The sequence below is a fragment of the Moschus berezovskii genome, chromosome 2 (genome assembly GCF_049115385.1).
Source record: "Moschus berezovskii isolate FMDL1 chromosome 2, NW_MosBer_1.0, whole genome shotgun sequence".
Taxonomy (NCBI): Eukaryota; Metazoa; Chordata; class Mammalia; order Artiodactyla; family Moschidae; genus Moschus; species Moschus berezovskii.
In genome coordinates, this window is record NC_142461.1 from 10,999,295 (window position 1) to 11,024,972 (window position 25,678).

General features: G+C 37.3%; 1 protein-coding gene across 3 annotated transcripts in view; it reads right to left on the reverse strand.

The window, feature by feature from the left end:
* EYA3 (EYA transcriptional coactivator and phosphatase 3) overlaps positions 1-25,265 on the reverse strand; it is a 96,198-nt gene extending 70,933 nt beyond the window's left edge. The window contains exons 1-3 of one of the 3 annotated variants that reach the window (XM_055398625.2): positions 25,116-25,265; positions 10,757-10,857; positions 834-931 (exon numbers count right to left, since the gene is read on the reverse strand). In XM_055398625.2, coding sequence (XP_055254600.1) covers positions 834-866 — 33 coding nt within the window. In that variant the 5' untranslated portion in view covers positions 867-931; positions 10,757-10,857; positions 25,116-25,265. The remainder of the gene's footprint in view (positions 1-833; positions 932-10,756; positions 10,858-25,115) is intronic. The other 2 variants (XM_055398627.2, XM_088844052.1) reach the window with 2 other exon arrangements.
* Positions 25,266-25,678: the final 413 nt, after the last annotated feature.

The window sequence follows — 25,678 nt, forward strand, 5'->3', positions numbered from 1 at the left end:
GATCATATATTCTTCCCCAAACTCCCCTCCCATCTAACATGGAGCACAGTTCCCTGAGTTACACAGTAGAACCTTGTTGGTTATCCATTTTAAATATAACAGTGTACAACATGTCCATCCCAAACCCCCTAACTATCCCTTCACCCCATCCTTCCATACAGGCAACCGTAAGTTCCTTTTCTAAGACTGTGAGTCTGTTTTGTTTTATAAATAAGTTCATTTGTATCATATCTTTTTAGATTTTACATATAAAGGATGTCGGGGCTTCCCACGTGGTGCTAGTGGTAAAGAATTCGCCTGCCAAAGCAGAAGACATAAGAGATGTGGGTTCGATCTCTGGGTCGGGAAGATCCCCTGGTGGAGGACAGGACAACTCCATTCCAGTATTCTTGCTAGGAGAATCCCACGGACAGAGTAGCCCGACAGGCTAGAGTCTGTAGGGTCCCAAAGAGTCAGACATGACTGAAGTGACAGTCATGTTTTAGCAGCAGCAGCAAAAAGGATGTGATATTTCTCCTTTGTCCGACTTACTTCACTCAATTTGACAATCTCTAGGTCCATCCACTGCTGCAAATTAGTCACTGCTTTTTAAAAATGGCATTTCTAAATACAATACTTATTTTATAAAGCTGAATTTTCTAAGCAGACTCTTTGGCACTAAGGCAGCAAAATATAAATTTAAGAACACTATTTTTTTAGAAGAATATTATTAAGGAGTCCTTTCCTCAATTTTATTTCTAACTTAGAATCTGTAGTATAACTGAATAATATTTAAAGTCTCTTAAAATTAGCCTTTCTACAATCAACTTTAAATTGTTAAAGGAAATACTTACTGGTTGCTCTGTTAAATCTTGCTCTTCTTCCATCAGGACCAATATTTCTTTATTACGCTTTTGACTGGATTGCAAGTGTCTCCAGCAGTCTTCACAATCTGTTTAAAAAAGAACGGAGATTCAACACTTTATGTACTCTTAGAGCATTATCATTGAGGCCATCAGAGAATAATTTTTAAAATATTTTGCTACCTCAATCTTTCTACGTGAGCTCTAATCTCAAATCTGCACGTGGCTTTTCAAAATTGACATGCTGCACCAAGTCAGGTAGGTTTACCCGACTTTATAATACCTTGCAAAAGCCAACACGTGGAACCACTTCTGCTGTACTTAAAACATGGTTACTATAGTGCCCAAGGCATTAAACACTTTATAATAGCCATGTAAATGAACTAAGACACAATATTTTTAAAATTTGGGTTATATTAAAAATTTTAAACATTAGCCAAGCCAGTCAATAACTTATGATAACATCCAACCTGCTTTAACATGGAATATTTACATAACTGCTAACACACACAGGATCACTTTAAATAGCAGGTAAACTGAAACATCGAGTAAATACTTTCACAACCAACTATCTGTACGTAACATATGTAATTAACATAAATTAAACTCTTTTGGATCTATTTTAATAATGAAAATAAATAAAGTGAAATACTGAATCATAGAATTAAGGAAAATAAAAATGAAAGTTAGGATCCATTTTATCCTGAAATAATGAGCTCCACTAAATGTACCACTTAGTCAATTATTAAAGCAAAACCTTTACTTTCTCAGCCCCTGCTCTTCCTGTTCTGATTTCCAAACTAAAGAAGAAAAACAGGACTCTAAGCCCCACATTTACTGGTGAAAAAAAGAAAGAAAGTGAAAGTGGCTCAGTCGTGTCCGACTCTTTGCGACCCCATGGACTATACTATGAAATTCTCCAGGCCAGAATACTGGAGTGGGTAGCTTTTCCCTTCTCCTTTCCTTTCCAACCCAGGAATCGAACGGGGTCTCCTGCACTGCAGGCGGATTCTTTACCAACTGAGCTATCAGGGAAGCCCACACTTACTGTGTCCTGCTGCCAGGAGAACAGAAAGATGTTAGAAAACTAAATAATTATAAAAACTAAAAACTCATTTCTATTTAACAAGAATGAAAATAGTACTTCTCCAAAACACGTGATTGTTTTTGCTTTTAATTAAGGTCACACCTGTTTTCACTTTTTACCAACCACTTTAACCAACTTAACATAAAAAGCTAAATAAAGCGAGCAGGGAATCTTGTTGCAGATGTAATGAATAAATGAATAAAAAGGGAATTGAAAAGCTTCAATCGTACCAATTTACCACCACTCCACTTCTACTGCTCTATCCTGGGACAATAGAACATACTTTAGGGGCACACTGCAGAATGGGGAAAGGAGAGAAAACACGTGTAAGGGATACAATCAGATGCACAACTGTCCAACTCTGACACAGCTTTCCTCCCTGCCCTCATCTAAAATGTCAAAAGAAAAAAAAGTTTGAAGGTCAGAAGCACTTGATGCTCAATGCACTCACGTGTTGCTCATCCACAGAGCCTTAAAAGCTAAGTTCTCAAACTACATGACGTAGATAACTAGTGCTGCAGAATTACAGCGCGCAATAACTAAAGCTCACAGAAGCTATCTTCCCTGCACTTGTTTTGCTCTACTCAGGAGAGCATAACCAATGTGACGTGAAACTGATTCACAATTATGAAAGATGAAACGTTTTAATGTTTTACCAGCTTGTATCTGTTTTAGTTTTAAAATGAAATGTCTTGTCTCTATGGGATTTTTACAGAAAAATCCTGTATGTACATAATGTACATATATGACTTTATCCCGAAACAGGAAAATAGGACCAAATCATTAGAGAAATGTAATGCCTTTAAATACCTTATTTGTTAAAATTTTGTGTGATCAGCTCTCACCTAAACAAAAAGTGATAATATTCGATGTATTATTTAATTGAAGGCTGTAACTGTAATGACTGATTCTCTAATCAGTAGATTCTCAGCAAAGGAGAGGAAAGAGATATTCTTTCTCTTGGAGGAAGGGTTATAAATCTACTCCTGAGCAAGAGGAAGGGAAGAAAAATACCGTTTTTTTTAAAAAAAGGGTACTCAGTAACATGTGCTTTCCTTATTTTATTTTAAAAATATGAACAATGTTAAGGGAGAACACAGATCTCTTTTACAGATCAAAGGGGTCATGTGTTTTAAAAAAGATACTACTCTTAATAGCAGGGAAATAGATTCTCAAGTCATACAAAACTAAATGGTAAAATCCTGAATTCTGTTTTTTAGAAATATGGTAATACTACAGTGATTTTTACAACAGAAAGGGAACAGCTTCCTAGTTTTCTTGAGAGAACAATTGGAAGACAATCCTTTCTACCTCTACTTTTTTCTTTGAAAACAAGTACCCTTGGTTGTTTCCATCTTAAAAATTACCTTTATCTTTTTCATTTTTCAACTGAGAAAAATAAAAGGATCATAGATAATTTTTACATTTAAAAAAACTTTAAAAATCAAGTAATCAATGAACACCAATAATTTTGATAATTTTACAATTAACAGAAAAAGCAAACTACAAAGGATGCGTATGACTTAGTGCTGCAGAATTTCTGGGATTCTGCTGGCATGGGATGTAAGTGAAGTCTGTAAACGTACACTTCAGTACACTCGCATATATCAATAGTGACTATAACACGGGACTCCATCACCGCACACATGTAGGACACTGAGATGGCTGCGGTTCGTCGCGCAGTCATGTCCGACTCTCTGCGACACCAGGTGCATTCTTCACTGCATGTGGATTCTTCACTGTTGGAGCCACCAAGGAAGCCCAGGAATACTGGAGTGAGCAGCCAATCCCTTCTCCAGGGGATCTTCCCGACCCAGAATCGAACCGGGGTCTCCTGCATTGCAGGCGGATTCTTTACCAGTTGAGATACCAGGGAAGCCCCATGTAAGATACTTTCCATCAATATAGTATTCTTCCTTCTTTCCAATAATTTTTTAAATACCTGAATTATACTAAATAAAAGAACATACATATTTATCATGTTCCCAGCATTTATCAATGTGCTAATAAAACTTTTAATATTAAGACCTTACATCATTTTCTACAAGGGCACATGCTTATACTAGAAAGTCACATTTACTATCCACCAAATGCCAGTGTTGTATAACACAGACACGGTGCTGTCGTACTTGATAATAATTAAAAGTACAGAATTACCATACAAATCTTAGTTTTCTTACTTTCGTGTACTGGCTCTGAAGTTTAACTGCATATTGTTTGTCCTTTTGTTTTGGGGTGTTTCTTTTAACCATTAATATAACCTGACATTATTTTACATTCAATGAGGTTCATTTTTTTAAATTCAGTTCAGTTTAGTCGCTCAGTTGTGTCCGACTCTTTCCAACCCATGGAAGACTGCAGCATGCCGGGCTTCCCTGTCTATCACCAACTCCCGGAGCTTACTCAAACTCATGTCCATTGAGTCAGTGATGCCATCCAACCATCTCATCTTTTGAAATATCCAATATTTTCTGAATTAAAATATCCAATAATATACAATGGCTTGACATAGAAGTGGAAAGCAGATTCTTAACGTAGTGTAAATGAATGTAATTACAACTTATTCAAACAACCAAACAAAACATACCCTGAGTGCATTTTTTGTTTTAAGTACTTTCAAAGCATTTGGATAGTAACAGCTTTTCATACGGAGAAGGCAATGGCACCCCACTCCAACACTCTTGCCTGGAAAATCCCATGGATGGAGGAGCCTGGTAGGCTACAGTTTTGGAGAGAGTTTATATCCACATGCCTTCATTGGCAGAAATCTGGAAAAACTATAACTAAAGGTGGTGCCAGTGGTAAAGAACCTGCCTGCAAATTCAGGAGATGTAAAAGACATAGGTTCGACCCCTGGGTCGGGAAGATCCCCTGGAGGAGAAAAGGCTTTCAAAGTTTCCCCAGGGAAAATGAACAGCCTGCTTCCCATAATTAAATAAATCTCAGCAATAATAGTTATAAGCATCAGTAGCCTGAAGAAGTTATCAAGAAGTAGGTAACTGGCAAATGTTTACATGCTGTCCTCAAATATAATTTTACACACATACATTGAAGAATGAAAACAAATAGCAAAATACCCTCTTCTATGTGCCCTGAAGAAAACTGCTTCAAGTACTATTATTCAACAGTAACTGAAATCTTCTAAAGGGGCTGTGAGGGCGCAGGAGGGCCAAGAGGAGCTACTCCACGTTCAAGGTCAGGAGGGGCGGCCTTGAGGAGATACCCCTCATCCAAGGTAAGGGGCAGCGGCTGCGCTTTGCTGGAGCAGCTGTGAAGAGATACCCCAAGTCCAAGGTAAGAGAAACCCAAGATAAGATGGTAGGTGTTGCAAGAGGGCATCAGAGGGCAGACACACTGAAACCATAATCACAGAGAACTAATCAATCTGATCACACGGACCACAGCTTTGTCTAACTCAGTGAAACTAAGCCATGCCGTGTGGGGCCACCCAAGACGGGAGGGGTGAGGTGGAGAGGTCTGACAGAATGTGGTCCACTGGAGAAGGGAATGGCAAACCACTTCAGTATTCTTGCCTTGAGAACCCCACAAACAGTATGAAACGGCAAAAGATAGGATGCTGAAAGAGGAACTCCCCAGGTCGGTAAGTGCCCAATATGCTACTGGAGATCAGTGGAGAAATAACTCCAGAAAGAACAAAGGGATGGAGCCAAAGCAAAAACAATACCCAGTTGTGGATGTGACTGGTGATAGAGCAAGATCCGATGCTGTAAAGAGCAATATTGCATAGGAACCTGGAATGTTAGGTCCATGAATCAAGGCAAATTGAAAGTGGTCAAACAGGAGATGGCAAGAGTGAACATCGACATTCTAGAAATCAGCGAACTAAGATGAACTGGAATGGGTGAATTTAACTCAGATGATCATGATATCTAATACTGTGGGCAGGAATCCCTTAGAAGAAATGGAGTAGCCATCATGGTCAACAAAGAGTCCGAAATGCAGTACTTGGATGCAATCTCAAAAATGACAGAATGATCTCTGTTCGTTTCCAAGGCAAACCATTCAATATCACAGTAATCCAAGACTATGCCCTGACCAGTAACGCTGAAGAAGCCGAAGTTGAACGGTTCTATGAAGACCTACAAGATCTTTTAGAACTAACACCCAAAAAAGATGCCCTTTTCATTATAGGGGACTGGAATGCAAAAGTAGGGAGTCAAGAAACACCTGGAGTAACAGGCAAATTTGGCCTTGGAGTACAGAATGAAGCAGGGCAAAGGCTAATAGAGTTTTGCCAAGAGAACACACTGGTCATAGCAAACACCCTCTTCCAACAACACAAGGAAAGACTCTACACATGGACATCACCAGAGGGTCAACACCAAAATCAGACTGATTATATTCTTTGCAGCCAAAGAGGGAGAAGCTGTATACAGTCAGCAAAAACAAAACTGGGAGCTGACTGTGGCTCAGACCATGAACTCCTTATTGCCAAATTCAGACTTAAATTGAAGAAAGTAAGGAAAACCACTAGACCATTCAGGTATGACCTAAATCAAATCCTTTATAATTATACAGTGGAAGTGAGAAATAGATTTAAGGGACTAGATCTGATAGAGTGCCTGATGAACTATGGACAGAGGTTCGTGACACTGTACAGGAGACAGGGACCAAGACCATCCCCATGGAAAAGAAATGCAAAAAAGCAAAATGGCTGTCTGAGGAGGCCTTACAAATAGCTGTGAAAAGAAGAGAAGCAAAAAGCAAAGGAGGAAAGGAAAGATATAAGCATCTGAATGCAGAGTTCCAAAGAAGAGCAAGGAGAGATAAGAAAGCCTTCCTCAGCGATCAATGCAAAGAAACAGAGGAAAACAATAGAACAGGAAAGACTAGAGATTTCTTCAAGGAAATCAGAGATACCAAGGGAACATTTCATGCAAAGATGGGCTCGATAAAGGACAGAAATGGTATGGACCTAACAGAAGCAGAAGACATTAAGAAGAGGTGGCAAGAATACACAGAAGAACTGTACAAAAAAGATCTTCACAACCAAGATATTCACGATGGTGTGATCACTGAACTAGAGCCAGATATCTTGGAATGTGAAGTCAAGTGGGCCTTAGACAGCATCACTATGAACAAAGCTAGTGGAGGTGATGGAATTCCAGTTGGGCTATTTCAAATCCTGAAAGATGATGCTGTGAAAGTGCTGCACTCAATATGCCAGCAAATTTGGAAAACTCAGCAGTGGCCACAGGACTGGAAAAGGTCAGTTTTCATTCCAATCCCAAAGAAAGGGAATGACAAAGAATGCTCAAACTACTGCACAATTGCACTCATCTCACACGCTGGTAAAGTCATGCTCAAAATTCTCCAAGCCAGGCTTCAGCAATACGCGAACTTCCAGATGTTCAAACTGGTTTTAGAAAAGGCAGAGGAACCAGAGATCAAATTGCCAATATCCGCTTGATCACGGAAAAAGCAAGAGAGTTCCAGAAAAACATTTATTTCTGCTTCATTGACTATGCCAAAGCCTTTGACTATGTGGATCACAATAAACTGTGGGAAATTCTGAAAGAGACGGGAATACCAGACCACCTGACCTGCCTCTTGAGAAACCCATATGCAGGTCAGGAAGCAACAGTTAGAACTGGACATGGAACAACAGACTGGTTCCAAATATGAAAAGGAGTACGTCAAGGCTGTATATTGTCATCCTGATTATTTAACTTACATGTAGAGTACATCATGAGAAACTTGGGCTGGAGGAAGCACAAGCTGGAATCAAGATTGCTGGGAGAAATATCAATAACCTCAGATATGCAGATGACACCGCCCTTATGGCAGAAAAAGTGAAGAGGAACTAAAAAGCCTCTTGATGAAAGTGAAAGAGGAGAGTGAAAAGGTTGGCTTGAAGCTCAACATTCAGAAAACAAAGATCATGGCATCTGGTCCCATCAGTTCATGGGAAATAGACAGGGAAACAGTGGAATCGGTGTCAGACTTTACTTTCTTGGGCTCCAAAATCACTGCAGATGTTGACTGCAGCCATGAAATTAAAAGACGCTTGCTCCTTGGCAGGAAAGTTATGACCAACCTAGACAGCATATTAAAAAGCAGAGACATTACTTTGCCAACAAAGGTCCATCTAGTCAAGGCTATGGTTTTTCTAGTGGTCAAGTATGAATGTGAAAGTTGGACTGTGAAGAAAGCTGAGCGCTGAAGAATTGATGCTTTTGAACTGTGGTGCTGGAGAAGACTCTTGAGAGTCCCTTGGACTGCAAGGAGATCCAACCAGTCCATCCTAAAGGAGATCAGTCCTGGGTATTCATTGGAAGGACTGATGCTAAAGCTGAAACGCCAATATTTTGGTCACCTCATGTTAAGAGTTGATTCACTGGAAAAGACTCTGATGCTGGGAGGGATTGGGGGCAGGAGGAGAAGGGGATGACAGAGGATGAGACGGCTGGATGGCATCACCGACTCGATGAACATGAGTTTGAGTAGGCTCTGGAAGTTGGTGATGGACAGGGAGGCCTGGCATGCTGTGATTCATGGGGTCACAAAGAGTCAGACATGACTGAATGGCTGAACTGAAAGGGAATCTATCAATTAATTTAGAAACAAGTGTCCTAACACCCAAAATACCAACATAAAGCCTAAAGATATCTCTTCAAATTAAATTCTAATTTATAAACTAGGAGGCCTCATAAAGCAAAATCAAAAAAGATGTAATGAAAATGGCTCAAAACATAAGAAAATATATCAACGGTGTCATGCAGAACAGTACTTAATAGTATTGGGATGATACTAAATGCTAATTTGGGTATTATCATCTATAGAATCTATACAGGATGTTTCAAATAAGTAAACAAAGGTTTATTCTAATATGTACAAACTTCTTACTGAAAATTAGACAAAAATGATGAGTATAACAAAGGCAATTAAGGAAGATCAGTTCTACATCAGTCTTGAAAACCAACTATAATGGGAAGGATAAGAGACCTATCGATTACCGAGCATGTAAAACCCACTACATATTTTTACATTCGTTGTCTTACTTAATTTTATCTCCACAACCATCTTAAAACACAATTGGTATCATCTTCAGATCCCCTATGGACAGGGCAAGTGGAATTCAGAAATTTAAACCATCTACCTGAGGTTAATAGCAATCATGTTTCAGCTTAAAGTAGAACTATATCAAATAAAGATAGTAGAGGATAGTGGTAAGGGATGGCTGTGCAACATTGTAAATGTACTTAATGCTATGGAATGATATATTGAAAATGGTTAAAATTATTAATTTTGTGATGTATACTTACCACAATTAAAAAAAATACAAGACCCAAGAGACTAGAAAGAACAAAATAATGATCAAATCTCAAAAGTGCTTGAAGTGCAGAAAATCCTTATTTAAATATTGTCAGAAAAACTGAGGATAATGTGGAGAAAAACATATCCATACCACACATTATGAGTAATTCTAAATACATGAAGATCTAAGCATTCAAATAATACTGGAGAAAACAGAATAGCCTATTTATCTCATCTGTGGGAAAGAGATTAAATTTGGGTCAATAAAAGTAAGAATAAGCAACAAATTAACAGATCTGGTTTTGTAAAATATACTTTAACGCAATGAAAAATAACAACTGCAAAAGAATATAAACAAATGGAAGCAATACCTGCAATAATTATGACAGATAAAACTTAATGTCTACAACATTTACCCATCTTCTATTATGGGGCAAAATGATACAGACAAATTAAGTAACAACAAAGATCAAATCAGCACTCAGGGAAAAGAGATTCTCACTACTAACTGAATAAATTTTAATATTTTAAAAAAAACCACTTCACACATATTAAACTACAAAAAATAATCTAAACAACAAAACATAAAGTTATCTGAGACATAAGAAGGAAAGAAATATTCAGGCCCTTGCTGTAAAACTGTATGTATCTTTAGACTGTTCTCTGGTTAGAGTATAAAAGATGTCATAAAAGTGCCCATGGCCTGATTAATTTTTCTGGGATTTTCCCCCAAAATTGAATACAGGGGTAAAAAGCTAAATCTAATTTAAAGATTGAGTGTTTCTTGCTCACAGAAATGAAAAATTAGAAACAATCAACATGTGGAGAGATTTACCTAAGCTATAATTCTACGGTCTGTATTAAATGAAACTGTAAACTTTTTTTTAAGCTGTGCCAAGTGGCATGTGGATCTTATAATAGTTCCCTGACTGGGAATCAAACACACACCCCCTTCAGTGGAAGGGTAGTCTTAACCAATGGACCACCAAGGATTTTCCTGTAACCTATTTCAATACAAGCCCATTTAAAAGGTGAAAAAAAAAAAGGTAAGATTTTACACTGATTATAGCTTATAATAATAGTTTAATAAGACTCAAAAGCAGATACAAAGGGATACAATTAGGATGTCTTAAGGTTTGTACGGGCGTGCATGCCTGCTTAGTTGCTCAGTCGTGTCTGACTCTTTGCAGCCCCATGAACTGTAGCCCGCCAGGCTCCTCTGTCCATGGAATTTTCCAAGCAAGAATACTGGAGCCGGTTGCCATTTGCTACTCCAGGGGATCTTCCTGACCCAGGGATTGAACCCATATCTCTTGCATCTCTTGAACTGGTAGGTGGATTCCTTACCACTGTGCCACCTGGGAAGCCCAGAGAGTAGCATGCTTCTTCATAAAAGCATTTACTAAACATTTAATTTAAAATTTTGTAACACTATGCTAAGCACTGTATCAAGATAATTAATAAATAGATTATACAGAATGATACTGGATAATCAGAAATTTTTGTCATTAGAAAAATGTGACTTCTCTAACTTAGTAAATATAAATACCTTTTTAGTTTTTTTGGATGTATTTCTTTGGAACTCCCTTTTTCATATTTCCTGGATACAGCCTTAGAGTTCTTTCTCAACATAAAATATTCATTGAATATCTGAAACCAGAAGAAAAATACTGAAGTAGAATACAGGATAGAATATGCTGGTATTTAAGACATATTCTGAAAGAAATCATAATTACTTAGGGTGTTTTGCCTGCTTTCAAAAATTCATGTCAGTGTTGAAAATGCCATTTAACTAAACACTAAAATGTATATATCAAACAGAGTAAAAATATAAAGGCTTCATTAATTGAAACATTAAAAGCTGTTAATGTTAACTTCAAGCAACAAAGTAAACAAGAGTAAATTTTAGGAATTTACTCTTTTTCCTGGATAAAGACTCTTAACTGAAATAATTTACCCAGAGGCTATTATTTTCCAGTTGTTCTAAAATGAAGGAATCGAATCTACAGAGGCCAGCAGTCTCAAACTCTGGAATCTTCTCTGAATGCAACTTAAAAAGGATGATACACAAATTAAATCACTAAAAGAAAAGTATATGCTTACCAAACAAACTTTAGGATAACATTATGAAAGTTTTGTTTAAAAAAAAATTGTAATTTAAATTGCATTAAACCACAAATTAATTTAAGGATGAGTTTACAATACTGAGTTCTAAGAACAGAGTATATATTTCTAGTTACTTAATATTTTTTTTAGTCTCTTAGCAGATCCTCTACATTTCTTTGTGCTGGCATTTTATCTTTTTGCTTTGTTATATTTTTCTTTATATTTTCTAAAGAAGTTACTTTTTATATATAGGGAAGTCGTTAACATTGGTACATTAATTTTGTAATCTCCCATGTTACCAAAGTCTTATTGTTTCTAACAATGAGAATAGTAATATGGTTGATTCTTGAGTTTCATGTATATATTTTCCCCATCTGCATAAAAATAGTTCTTCCTCTTTCCCCAATATTAACCTCTTTATTTCTTCTGCTTGCCTAATAATATTCTTACACCTCCACTATAATATTAAGTAACAGGGCTAACTGTTGAGCATTCTTTTCCTGTTCCTCACCTTAATAAGAATACATCTTGCATACGCATGACACTGGTGAAGTGATTTTCTGCCATCCACAAAAATGACCATATGGTTTTTCTCTTTACTATTAATATAGTATGTTACTAGATTTCTGAATATTGAACCACATAATGCATTTAGTTCAGAGATGAACCTCTTGCATTGTAGAGTATTATTTTAACGTACTGTTGAATCTGTTTTCTGGTACTGTATCCATGACGTTCAATAACTATCTCTAATTTGAGAGGGGAAAGGCTATTTGTACAGGGTGAGTTCCCATTCAGGTCAAATACAGTCTTGCAAATGAGGTCTTTTAAGGAACCACTAGAAGGTCAAATAATAATGTTTCTCTGGGAACAGGGCTTTGAAGGAGCTCCATTCTTGTTCTGCCCCTTCCAGTGGCTTCCAGGATGCTAGTTTTCACCATGACTGTGGGTTGTTGGTTTCCAAGGCTGGAGCTAGAGAGAGGAGAATGGGAACAATGCAAGCCAAAATGCTACAAAGTTCACTGCTTTTGCTGAGATTCAGCCATTTTTCTTAACATTCAGATTGCTGCAAGCCTGTAGTTAATTTTCAGAGTCCTGAAAGAGTTGACTGTTTTTGCCAGTATCCTCATTGCTTTCATGGAGAATTTTCAGAGGTTCTTACTCTGCCATTGTTGATATCCTCGGCATTTGAATTCCACTCAATCTTTAATACTTATTAATGTGCTATTCACCCTTTATGATTCTTAAAATTTCAATATTTCCTTTTTTATTTCCTCTAAAATTACTAGTAAGTCTTACCTTTAAAATCTATATTACATTATACTAAATTTAGTATTTTATATTACTTTATATTACATTATACTAAATTCAAACTGTTCACTATTTCCTTTAGTGCTGCATGTATTTGGTACCTCTCTTTCACAGTATTAATTTTCCTTAAGTGGCTGATAAATCTACGTTATTATTAGTTCATATTTGTAATTAGGAGTTTCAACTAAGCAGTTTTTTCTGAGTGGCCGAGAATCTTTGTTCATCTATTATCATATATAGGTTCTAGTTATATACATTGACTTCTAGTGACTATGAAAGAGGCAGGTAGGCAGTGTCTGCAGGTCACTTGCTTTCTGGATATGAGTTTCTGCCTCTTCTGAATATCATGGAAATTACCACGGATATATCTGGTCTCCCATGCCAGGACTCTAGAGAATACCTATCATAGCTTTATCTAGGCAAGAAACACTGGAATTAGCTACTCTGCTTTTTGCTTCTGCTGCTTTTGTTGTGGAAGTCTATAGTTGCTTCAGACTGTGCTTGCTTCTTTCTAACCTCAAAATTCATTCATTCATTTATAAAATAACCATTGAGTGTCTACTATAGTGCCAGGCACTAGTTTAGATACTGGGAATTCAGTGCTGAACACAAAGTCCCCAGCCTCAAGGAATTTGTATTCTCACAGGAAGAAAACTAATGTTTAAGGTAATATAATTTCACAAAGTAATAATTCTTTGGAAAATAAAACAAAGTAAAGTACAGAGCATGACTGCAGGGGAGCTATTTCAGATTAGGTGATAATTTCTCTGAAGTGGTAACATTTAAGCAAAGCAGGGAATAATGCAAAGCAGAAAGCTATAAAAAGATGTAAAGGAGGGCTTTCAGAAGGAAACAAATGTAAAGAAACTAAAAGGGTAACAACCTAGCACTTTTGAGAAATAGCAAAAAGGCTGACTTTTTGCAAGTTGTAGGTGACAGGAAATGAGTCCGACCTGGGAGATGACACACAGTCTTGTAACACATGATAAGCAGTTTGGGGAGGTAAGGGGTGCTTCAAGCAAGAGAATGATGTGATTTAATTTATATATGCCAAATGCCATGGGGAGAAGAGAGACTATAAAATAAGCCCTCCCTGGGCAGATTGTTTTATGTTTCGAAAGCATCTCTGGGTTTTATCCAGGAGACACCACCAGATGCTCAAAATCAAGAGTAAGAGCCAAGAAACTGATGAACCTCCAGGCCCCCTTCCATTCTCTTCTTTTACTTGGAGTCTGGTATATTTCTGAAACTTCTGTATATACTTTATGGCATGATTTCTTCTCCTATCAATCCAATTAGAAATTCACTAAAGTCTCACCAGCTGATGGCAACCTTTCTCAAGTACTACCTCATTAAAAAAAAAAAAAAAACTTATCTAACTTACCATTAACACAACCACTCAAGAGTCCTCTGTACCCTGGAGTCTGCTGAAGCTGACACAAATATCCAGCTGACTTATACTCAGCTGCCCTTAAGGTTCCCTTTAAAGTAACCGTAAGAGAGCCCTTCAGCTCTCACAATTTAGGCATCAGCACCAATCACATTTCCGTGGCCAAAAAAACTGGAAACGACACCTTCCCTATGGACTTTATGTGGACGTACAAAAGCCATCATCACGTTGGTTAACTCCTTCTGTAAATAAACAGCCCAGTCAACTGACTGTGGTAAAGCTGGTGAATTCTTCTGGCTACTTTATTGGGAGGCATGACTGACTAATGTATCATGGTATTGTCAGCTGAAGGAATATTTACAGTAACTTTACACTAAATACACTAACCAGAACTTACTGAAAAAGAATTAAAAAAAAAAAACACATTTAGGCTGTACCAAATTCTTAACAGGAAAAATATTTTATCAGGAATAGATTCTCTAAGAAAAATTTTTACAATTTCTAACCTTACTTCTTGGAAAATCATCCTTTGAAGTTGTCTGTAAATTAACACAAACTTTTCCCCACCAGCTTCCAATAAAATTGGGAGATAGTATTCCACAGGAAAAATTCCAAAACCACAGTAGAAAAGTATTGAAAAGGGATGAGATAATCTGAATTAGTGTCAAAGTGACCTTAATAATAATCCAACAGCTCTACTACATTCCTTCCAACCCTCTTTGAATCTCTCTTCAGTTTTCAGTAACAAGTCATGTCATTCACAAAGCATATGTTTCTCTAATGTGTGGAGATGCAGACTCCAGAGAACTCTCAGCCTCCAACACTTTATCTTTACCTTCCTTTAATCTAAAGTTAACATTTCTAAGAGAATCATATATTTTTCTATAGGTGCTCTGGCCTGACCCATGGTATTCTCCAATATGAATGTTCTATAAATGCGTTGCTTCCAGGTATAGAGAAAAATTTATACCTTACACTATCCATTTTCCAAACTCAAAATCCTATATAGCATTCTATACATCTACCCATCACATCTATTAATCAGCTCTCCAGTATTCAAACAAAATTTACTACACGTTGTATTAACAGAACTGAGTCTTTTGAAACATAAGTCTTTAGCTGTCAGAACTATAAAATCTAGGTTCAGATCTTTTATTAATATTTTACTTCAAATGTATTTGCTCCTTCAAAAATCCATCAGCCCAAACATCATCAACCATAATTCCAGTGTATCATCACCCAATCATTCAGTGTAGAGAGTAAAGAATAGTGAAGTGAGTTTTAACACTTGTTATTTTACCTTTTTCAACACAATTCACTTTTGTAAGAGGCAGGTTTGGTAAGCTTGGAGCATGAACTCAGGAGTCTGACTGTCCCTGCTTAGTCATTTCAACTGTGTCTGACTCTCTGCGAACCTATGACCCTGGCCTGCCAGGCTCCACTGTCCATGGGATTTTCCAGGCAAGAATACTGGAGTGGGTTGCCATTTCCTTCTCCATGGAGTCTTGACTGCTTATCTTCAAATCCCAGTTCTGGCACTGATGAGTGGTGTGGGAGCTTAGACAAGTTATTTAACTTTCCTGAGCCTCATTTACTTTATCTTTAAAATGGGAAAAACACTAACGCACCTTTTTCAAAAGCCTGTCATGGGTTCAAATGAGTTAGTATCTGCAAAACTCTTAGAATAGTGTCTGGCACACAGTTAGCATAATATAACTATTGAAGAAAAAGAATTTTTTTAACAGACTCGGGACAGAAAACTTGTCTTGAGTGAAAGTCAAGTTCCTCTTAGTTTTTCAAAGGGCAAAATATTAATATTATTAAAGGTAAGGTCCATGTAACAAGAGATTCCTTCAAGAGAGGGAACAGAATGGGTCTGCAGCTCACAACCTTTGTCACTGGCTTTGATTCCAACACCATACAAGAATTTCCAAGTCCTCAAAGGAAGCTGTTGTCAAGCTCCTGGGCAAGAGAACACTGAATGTCAAACATGTCCTGTTACTTAGTGATATGAACTCATCACGGTCACAAACACTTTCAGGAGATTCAACTGTGCGTTATTAATAGCTAACATTTATGTAATTTGTTTTATGGGTCAGGCATCAGGCACTGTTCTAAGTACTTTATGTATATCAACTCATTTAATCCTCTCAATAAGTCTCTAAGATATGCACTATTTATTATTATTACTATTTAATAGATAAGAAAACTGCAGCACAGATGTAACTCATCAACCTGGAATTCAAGCCTAGGCAGCCTCGCTTCAAAGGCTGAGGTTTTAAACCACTGCTATGTGCCTCAGTTTGGAACACCACAGACAGGACTAATGATTTTAAAAAGCTGATCAAGCTAAAAATGTATGCTATGCCATGCTATAGTCATAAACAGCCAGAATTCACAAGTTAGAGAATGAGAAGATACTAAGAAGGTGGGTTTTATCATTTCTCATTCTGTTCTTCTCCAAGGCCTCCTAAGTAAATATGAGTTAATACAAGTGAAGTGCTTTAAATAGTGCCCGGCACATAGTAAGTGCTCATTAGGAGCTAAGAGGAGATAACGGTAAACATAGTAGAGTCTGCCTACTGACCCTGCCTCCTTCTAATAGCTGTGATATGCTGGGGACTGTTGATACCTCTACCGTATTTCCCCTTTATGATTACAGGAAATGAATAGGGATAATAAATAAATCCACTATAACAAACGCCAAAGACTTTTCAGTCATGTTGCTTTCACATGACTATATACACAGGAGCAAACTGCTTCACTCCTCCGTTCTCTGTTCCTGGTTTACAAAGACTGGATGGGGGCCAGAAAAAAGCAGAATAAAGCAGCTTTGTAACCTTTTGACCAGTTGCCAAGAGCAGAAGTAGTTTGTAAAAGCAATTTAATCAAACTAAACTTTGACTGTTAGATGGAAACTAGAAAAGGATTCTAATGCTAGAAGCTCTACATACTACCAAAGCAGTGTCAAGCTTATGATTCTATATTACTGCAATTTTTTTTAAAATGATGTGCCTAAGACAGAGGTGATGGAAACAAGAAACAAGGTCTCCTTCAATCAACCGCTCTGCACAATTATTTAAGTTAAAACTTAGAATCAAGATACATTTCGGTGAAAAAAAACTAATAAATCCAAGCATCTTCAATTCCAAAAAAATTTTATACTGGTAAAAAAATCTAGTAGTCACTAGAATTTTTCAAACTGTAGGTTCAATTCATTATTAGATTATCATATCCATTTAGTGGATATTAATAGTTTGTTTTGAATGAAATGCAACTGATGGTGGTTTTAGTTGTGTCTGACTCTTGCTACCCCATGGATGGTAACCTGCCAGGTTCCTCTGTCCTTGGGATTCTCCAGGCAAGAATACTGGAGTGGGTTGCCATTTCCTTCTCCAGACGATCTTCCTGACCCAAGAATCGAACCTGTGTCTCCTGTGACTCTTGCATTGCAGACGAATTCTTTACCACTGAGCCACTAGGGAAGCCCAATGTAATTAAACAAAACTAAAACAAAATTAAATTAAACATTATAATGCATTACCAACATTAAAGACAAATATTGTTTCATGGAACTTCTTTCAATTTTAAATATTAGTGTGTACATATATGTGTATAAGTACTGGGTAACAATGAAAAATGCATCTGATAGTGGGTTGTGATCAAGAAAATTTGAATGCCATTTTACCCAAAGGGGGGGAAAAAAAAAAGACTAGTCAAAAAGGAGAAAAATATCCACTTCAAGCTACGCATGATAAAACATTCAAAATTCTAATGATTCTCTAAATTAGTTTTTTTTTTTAAGGCAAGCCTCTGAAAATGAACAAAAAGGGGAAAAGGAACCATCTGGGTAAGAATCAATAGTTTATCATAATTATTGCAAATAAACAACAATTTCACAGAATGAGAGGTACCAACACTGAATAAATATATACTAACAGAAGATACACAGAAATGAGATACTAGTTTCAGTTTGTCTAGCTATTAAATACCACACCAATATGACAGATAAGCAACAGCTATAGAACTTACTCTCAAGAACATTTCTTTTTCAGTGTTATCTAATCACTCCTTCCTAAGGGGACAACAGAGGATGAGATGGTTGGATGCCATCACCGACTCAATGGACATCAGTTTGAGTAAACTCCGGGAGTTGGGGATGGTCAGGGAGGCCTGGCGTGCTGCAGTCCATGGGGTCACAAAGAGTCAGACAAGACTGAGAGACTGAACTGAACCTATAGCAAAGTTAAGAACTGGTGAAAAGGAAAAACAAGATTTGAAAAGTTCAGCGAGGTAATACATTAATTACTAGGGTATGTTGTTTAATAAGATACACAGGTACTATTTTGTATCCTAAGTTGTTGTTCAGTCTCTAAGTTCTGTCTGACTCTTGCAACCCCATGGACTGCAGGACGCCAGGCTCCCCTTTCCTGCACTACCTCCTGGAGTTTCCTCAAATTCAAGTCCACTGAGCTGGTGATACTATCTAACCATCTAATTCTCTGCTGCCAACTTCTCCTTTTGCCTTTTGTTCTCTAAATTCTGAAATATTTGAAGAAAAAAAAAATTACACACACATTTTGGATTATGCCGTCAGTTAAGAGAGTAGGATTATCATAAATATCATCAATCTAGTAAGAAAAAATTAACATCATCGTGCTAAATTAAAATGCCCTCTTATTTTGAAAAAAAGGAACAACAGGTGAATCTGACCCAAATCTTCTTCAACTACTATGGAAACAAAAGAATAAGTTCAATTTCAAGTAAGAGCTAATCATTCTAATTCATTCCCATAGTAACAGTGCTGACAGCAACAAACTGCCAATTTCCCTAATTTCAGTAATTGCTACATTATTCAATTTCAGGTGAAAGAAAATTATTGAAATGTTAGGAAATAAACTGATTATCAAACCCACATATAACAGAGCCCCATCAAACATTTAAATCAAAGAACATTCTAAATACCAGTAAGTAAATCACCATAGCAATACTTTTCACTTAATAATACTTTTCTGACAAAGAGGAAAAAAAAAATCAAGACAAAAGCTACCAGTGAAATACAGTATACTTAATTAACATGTCTAAACTAATAAGGGGGGGATTAATACATAAGAATTAAAAGAAGCAGTATCTCTAACCAAGCGTCACTTGGTTAGAAACAATGTAGTTTTTTTGTTAAACAGATCCCAAGATTCTCAGTTATATTCAAAATACTCAGAAAAATAACTTCTCATCACATGTAAGTTTCAGGCTCTGGAATTCAGATGCACCTCAACTAATATTAAATCATCTCCTTCCCTTAGAAAGGCAACAAAATTTTTAAATTTGAAAATAATAAAAGCACACAAAAGAGTAGTAGTAATTAATATGATTAACAATATTCTAAATAACTATTTGCATTTTCAATTAATAAAGGAACTGTTTTATGAAACAATTTTCTAAAGTTAAAATTAAAAACACTAATTTAAATGAATTACTCTAAATATGGTAGTCCTGAAGAGATGGGTGCACTTAATTTTACACAAATTTCCAAATCTGGAAATGAGACTAGAGGTAAGTCAGAAATTTCAGTTTTAGTTTTCTGTTTTATATTTCAAAGATGTTAAGTTCATATTGTGGTCAGTAAGATTTCAAAGTTCAAGGCTATTACATGAATTTATTTAATATTCTGCAAATCAGAGAAAGTGAAAAAAATTAATGTCAAGAGGTAAACATTTTTTTAAAAGAGAATACATTTTGTTAAACTCCCTTTTCTCCAAATACCTCAAAAGTAATTAACTTCCACATGATAATTTTTTAAGAGGGAAGGATACGGATATGATTTGCTCTAATTTGTAGTTTTTGTCATCTAAAAATCCTAGGTAGTAAATGGTTTGCAATTTAACTTAAGCCAGCATTTATAAAACAACCAGGTAAAACCACCCTTAAAGATCCCAACCAAAAGCAGTAATCTTCTGTGTTTCAGAAAAATTGGATTTTTTAACTGTTATGAAGGAAGAACTCATTAAACCAGTGGAACTTGGTTGGTGATGGACAAGGAAGCCTGGTGTGCTGCAGTCCATGGGGTTGCAGAGTTGGACACAACTGAGCAAATGAACTGAACTGATACACGTTTCATGTAAACATTTTCCATTCTATACAATGTATTTCAATAAAATATCATAAATCAAACAAAAAAAAATAAACCAGTGGAACTTTGTACAAAAAGGTCAGGAACTCTGGGAGCTGCTGCTGCTAAGTCACTTCAAATTCAAATCCAGCTCTCCTGCCAACTAGCTGTGTTACTCTGGGCAAATTATGTAACTTCTGTGTCTTGGTTTTCTCATTTGTAAGTGGAGGAAAATATAGTACTCACTTCACAGTGCTGTAAGGATGAAAGAGTTAATATTATAAGTGAACTGCTCGGTAACTCCTGCACAGAGTAAGTGCTACATAAAACGTGCTTAAAAAAGTAAATTAGTTTTAACACTACAGATTTTCACAGTTCAGTTGTGAAAAAGTTTCCCAAATGAAAATTATTTAATTATATGTATAAAAAAGAACCATGACTTTATATTAAGCTGTAATAAAGATTAATACAAGAACCTTAAATAGTGAAATCACTGAGTATTTTGAAAATTAAAAATCATAAAACCTAGTTTAAAAAATCAGGGGCTTCCCTGGTGGCTCAGTGGTAAAGATAACACAGCCCGTAGTGCAACTAAGCCCATGCACAACTACTGAGCCTGTGCTTTAGAGCCGGGGAGCTCCAACTACTAAAGCCTGCTTGCCCTTGAGCCAGTGCTCCTCAACGAGGAAAGCCACTGCGATAAGAAGCTTAGGCACCCCAACTAGAGAGCAGCCCCCACTCAACATAACCAAAGAAAAGTCCTCACAGCAATGAAGACCCAGCACAGCCAATAAATAAATAAATAAAAATACTTAAAAACAAAATTATATGCCACTGCACTAATAAGAAGTGACACTTTCCTAGGATGGATTAAAGCTTATTTTAATTCTATTTTTTTCCCTCTACACCATAAGTTATGTTTACTCTTATATTTTATTTCAGATATAAAGTCACATTCAGAATCTAAGTGTAAATGTCAGCCTTGTATAATGTCACCTACTTCATATGAACTGTCTATATATGTAATATAACTGTACTATACAGTAGGTAAAGTTTTTGCTGAATGTCTTACAAAGATTGTTACTATTTTCCAGAGTGAATAAAAACATATCTACCTAGTACAAATATTAACCAAGCTAATAAGTTAAAGTGCATCCAACACAATCTGTAGCGAGATCTTTAAGATATTAAGCACGGACTGCCTTGGGCCAATCTGTTAACTTACAATAGGTCAGCGCTAACTACTGTTCCTCTTCTGATTTAAAACACTACCACATATTTAAAAGGGGAAAAACAGCAAAGATAAATTTGATGAAGCCCATATTTCAAATATCTTTTTTAATATATTATAGAGAAAATACCCTTATTATTTCTACATTTAATAATTAGATACTCTAGAACTTGGGTTAATGGGATCAAGTAAAAATATCAAGATGATGATGTGGCTGCTGTTCCATTGTTTGCTATGTTCTCTGCAAATAAAACATATCAATAAGACAATTTAGAGCTTAAGCTATATATTCTGTAGAAGAACATAAACCTGTATTAAGTTAATCAGCAGACAGAAAGTCCACCTATTTTTTCACTTTACTATAAATAGAACAATTTGGTCCCTTGGTATAAACCAATTAAATGAATGTAGGGGGAAAAAAACCTACTTCTAATAACCTTAAATACATTTTGAACTATTTCTATGTTGAACTATTTTTATCCTTCCCCCATTTAAATCACACATAAGTTAAAATATCCTGCTATTATATGCAGAACACAAAAATCTTTTAGACAACTACCAAAAAAGATGATCTATGAGCCTTTTGTCTGTAAGCAAAACAAAAAGAATGAAGTCATGGAGTGGCTTATGCAGATCACAGGAACCATCATACTGCAAGGTACAAATCACCAGGACATGTAAAAATTAAAAATTTTTTAAACTGTATTTTTCTTAAAACATATCCTAGGATTCAAGGATAAAAATTAAAATATGTAAAACAAAGTGCAGTAACAGATAAAATGACAAAATATCAAAAACAAAAAAGAGTCAAACAAAATCAAAACAGAAAAACCCTGCAGGCAAAAAACTAATATGCAGAAATGTTATCTTAAATTGAGCGAACAGGCTTACAAACTAAGACTTTGCCAAACTAAAGCAGAAATTTTTATGGAAAACCAACAGTGACTCCTCTCCTCAACTTTAAAAACACATACACTAAGTTGTCTCCAGTGGTATTTTTTTCCTTTGGCAGGTAAGAGGGGCAGGCTTTTCAGTAAATGGAAAGTCTATCACTATTCTGTGCAAAGAACAGGACCATGAACACAACTGCTCCAATGAGATTACAGGATGTTCATTTCATGTAAGGAAGGGCTTTCATGCAGAATTTATATCATAATAAGCCAAAGTGATTTTAGAAGAGAGAAAGAGACTCCCTAAGACTTTCAACCTCTACTTCCATACAACACAGTTTCTTTCTGAAGTCTCTCTTTGAAGGCAAAATGACTTCAGTCTTGAATTTTGTGGCTCAGCTGGTAAAGAATCCACCTGCGATGTGGGAGACCTGGGTTCGATCCCTGAGTTGGGAAGATCTCCTGGAGAAGGGAAAGGCTACCTACTCCAGTGTTCTGGCCTAGAGAATTCCATGGACTGTATAGTCAGTACATGGCGTCGCAAAAAGTCGGAGACGACTGAGCAACTTTCACTTTGAATTTTAAATTCCACATTGTAGATTTCTTATCCCAAAACTTTTATTCCTAAGACCTGAATTTACTGAAATTAACCACTAAATACAATATTGTGCTCTCCAGCTTACAGCTTTGATAAAACTAAAACCCATTTCTCTAGTTGCTTGAGGAGGACTTCTTTTGTGAAAAAGGACCTTGGAAAAACATCACCAATAAACCCTAATTTCCTTATTTTGTAAAATGAAGGGTAAGTTTGAACTCTCTGGTTCCCTCCAGCTATAAACTACAGTAACCAATCAAGGTTTTAAACTTAAGACATGCTGAAGATGTAAAAAGTTCAGAAATGAAAAAGGCTGAAAGAGAGCCTTGCATCAATCCAAATATGGGTATATGTGTGTACCAAAAAAAAGAGCCCACCAACCTGGAGATAAGCAAACACAGAGTGTCAGACCAGACTTATTGGGGTTAGATTTTAAGGACTGGGAAATGATGAGGTCAGATTGAATAGAAGCTAGAGTTTCCAGTGTTAGGTGCTGCAGAGGAGATAGTAGTAAGGAGCTTTCAAAAGAGCTTTCCTCAGTATTTAAAAAAGTCCTGCAAGCCAACCAGAAGGGTTCTTCTCTGTGGCTTCTACAACTAATATGGCCAAGTTCCAAAGTCTTTCGCTATAAATAGCTTAAGGGATCAGCCCAATTTTGGAATAAGCCAAGGTCTATGCTATGCTTGCATATGTCTCATATAATGAGGGACACTTTTCTACAACTTATTAGTCAAAAGAAAAGCAGATGCTAAATGCGGTATTTATTCTGTTTGCTGAAGTACTAAATTTGAGAGCACAATTTACATGAGTACAGAAACTGATCACACAAAAACATTTACAATCAAGTGTGAGACATACACCATAATCATTAGAAAGACAAAAATAAAAAGTATCCAACTTTCCGTCTCAAAACATACCTCGGATAACAAATTTTGGAAAACACCACACAATTATTATTAAAACCAAACCTTCAATTCAGAGATGACTAAGAGCCTACAGGGTCATTTAAGAAATTTACAAGAAACTTTAGCCTCAAAAATGAGAAAAAGATGGTTCTAAGGCTGAAACAGTTTAAAATAAGATGGTTTATGGTGAAACAGTAAAGAAAAAATAGAAGAATATGCTAAGTAATCAAATACTGTAATGTCTGGTTTATGAAGAAACAAGAAAATGAAGACAATATACAACAGACAAAGATATATGCACGCTGAGTTCAACAAAAGAAAAGGTACTTTGAAATTACTATAATGAACTCTCAGAAAGAAAAATTTTCAGTAACAGCACACTAAAATTTTTGGCAATAAATTTATAAATCTGGGGCTAATAATCTCCCAAGAAACTGTCCTCCGTCACAGCAACTGTTCCATAAGTAAAGTTCGTACAGAAAACAGAGCCGATCGTCTCAAAACATTCGCATTTTTAACTCAGCTGTACATATCCATTCTCACGGGATAGAGAACACGAAAATGACAGGACGTCCTGATGACCTGTCGATTAACAAGATTACACAAGCCCCACTGCCAGCAGTTCCGCGTGCTTGCCACCTGTTAGCCTGCTTTAGCGAAGCCCCCTAAACTGTGCTCCAGCGAAGAACCGGGAACGCCTTTGTTGTTTCCTAACTACGGAAGCTACCAGAGTTCAATCCAACCTAGCGCCTTAAGGAAAACTTCCCCTCCGCCGGATAAATCTGCCCAGATGGTGAATTGGGCAAAGACCTTCTCTAGCTAAGAAAAGGCGGGAGAACCCCAAGCTAAACACAAATGTCACCTACTCGTCCTGGGAGGAGCTAGGCGTCAAGGGTAAAGAAAGTTGGGGAACTAGACCCAGGACCCTTGAGAGAGGCTCAGTTTCGCAGTTGGAGCAGGGTGAGCACAACGAGGAGGCGGGCCGCCCTGCCGGGTGAAAACAGCAAGATCCTGAGACCACAGGTCGGGGAGGAGAGGTGCAAAAGTGAATACGGGCAAAACCGATAGGCAGTGGCTTAGGGAAGTGCTGAAGCAAAAGCCAAGAAAACCAAGGTTTTTAAAAGGCGGATGAGGCGGAGGAAAAACAGCAAGGCGAGAAGTGAGCAGCGACGACACAGGCTCAAACTGAGGTGAAAGAGGCGAGGCCGGCGTGGGAGAAAGGAACGAAATGAGCTCAGGAGGCTCTGCAGGGACAAGGCACAAGCAAAGAGAACCCCCACCCACAGGGACCGGGACACAAGTCTTGACCGTCACTCTACAGGCTGTTACTCGACCGGCTGCACTTAGACCCTGTCGGCAGCGGAGACTCACCCAAAGGCTGCAGAGGCCCCACAGTAAGACATGGGGACTGGTCCAAACACACAGGAGTACCAAGCGGCTGGAGGAAACGGCGGCGTTAGTGTGACCCGGATGCGCATCCCTAGGAACCGGAAGTCGGCGGTCAGGGTCATCACACAATCCACACCTCGTTCCACCAGAAGCTTTCCGGCGCATGTGTCAGGCTTCAGGGGGCGGGGCGGGGAAAACGCCTAGACTCCGCCCACTAGGCCTTCCTGGGAACCCCGCCCCTGGTTACGCCCCGCCCGGCGTCTCGGTGGTGCTTGCTGTGTGGATAGGCTGGTTCGTGCTGCTCCCAGGCCAAGCAAGGTACCACTGAGGCACAAGCTGCCCGCTTAAAAAAAATACTCAGCACTCAGGTTTCAAGAAGATCTTTTAAAATGCGTGCAATCCCTCTCTCTCTAAAATGAACGTGAAATATTGGACGTATTTGGTAGATTTAGAAATATTGTGGGAGGAAGAATGACTGGGAAGTTCTGGAAGGCACTTTTGAGGCTAGACCAAGGGGATGGTTTTATTCCCAGTATCAGTTTATT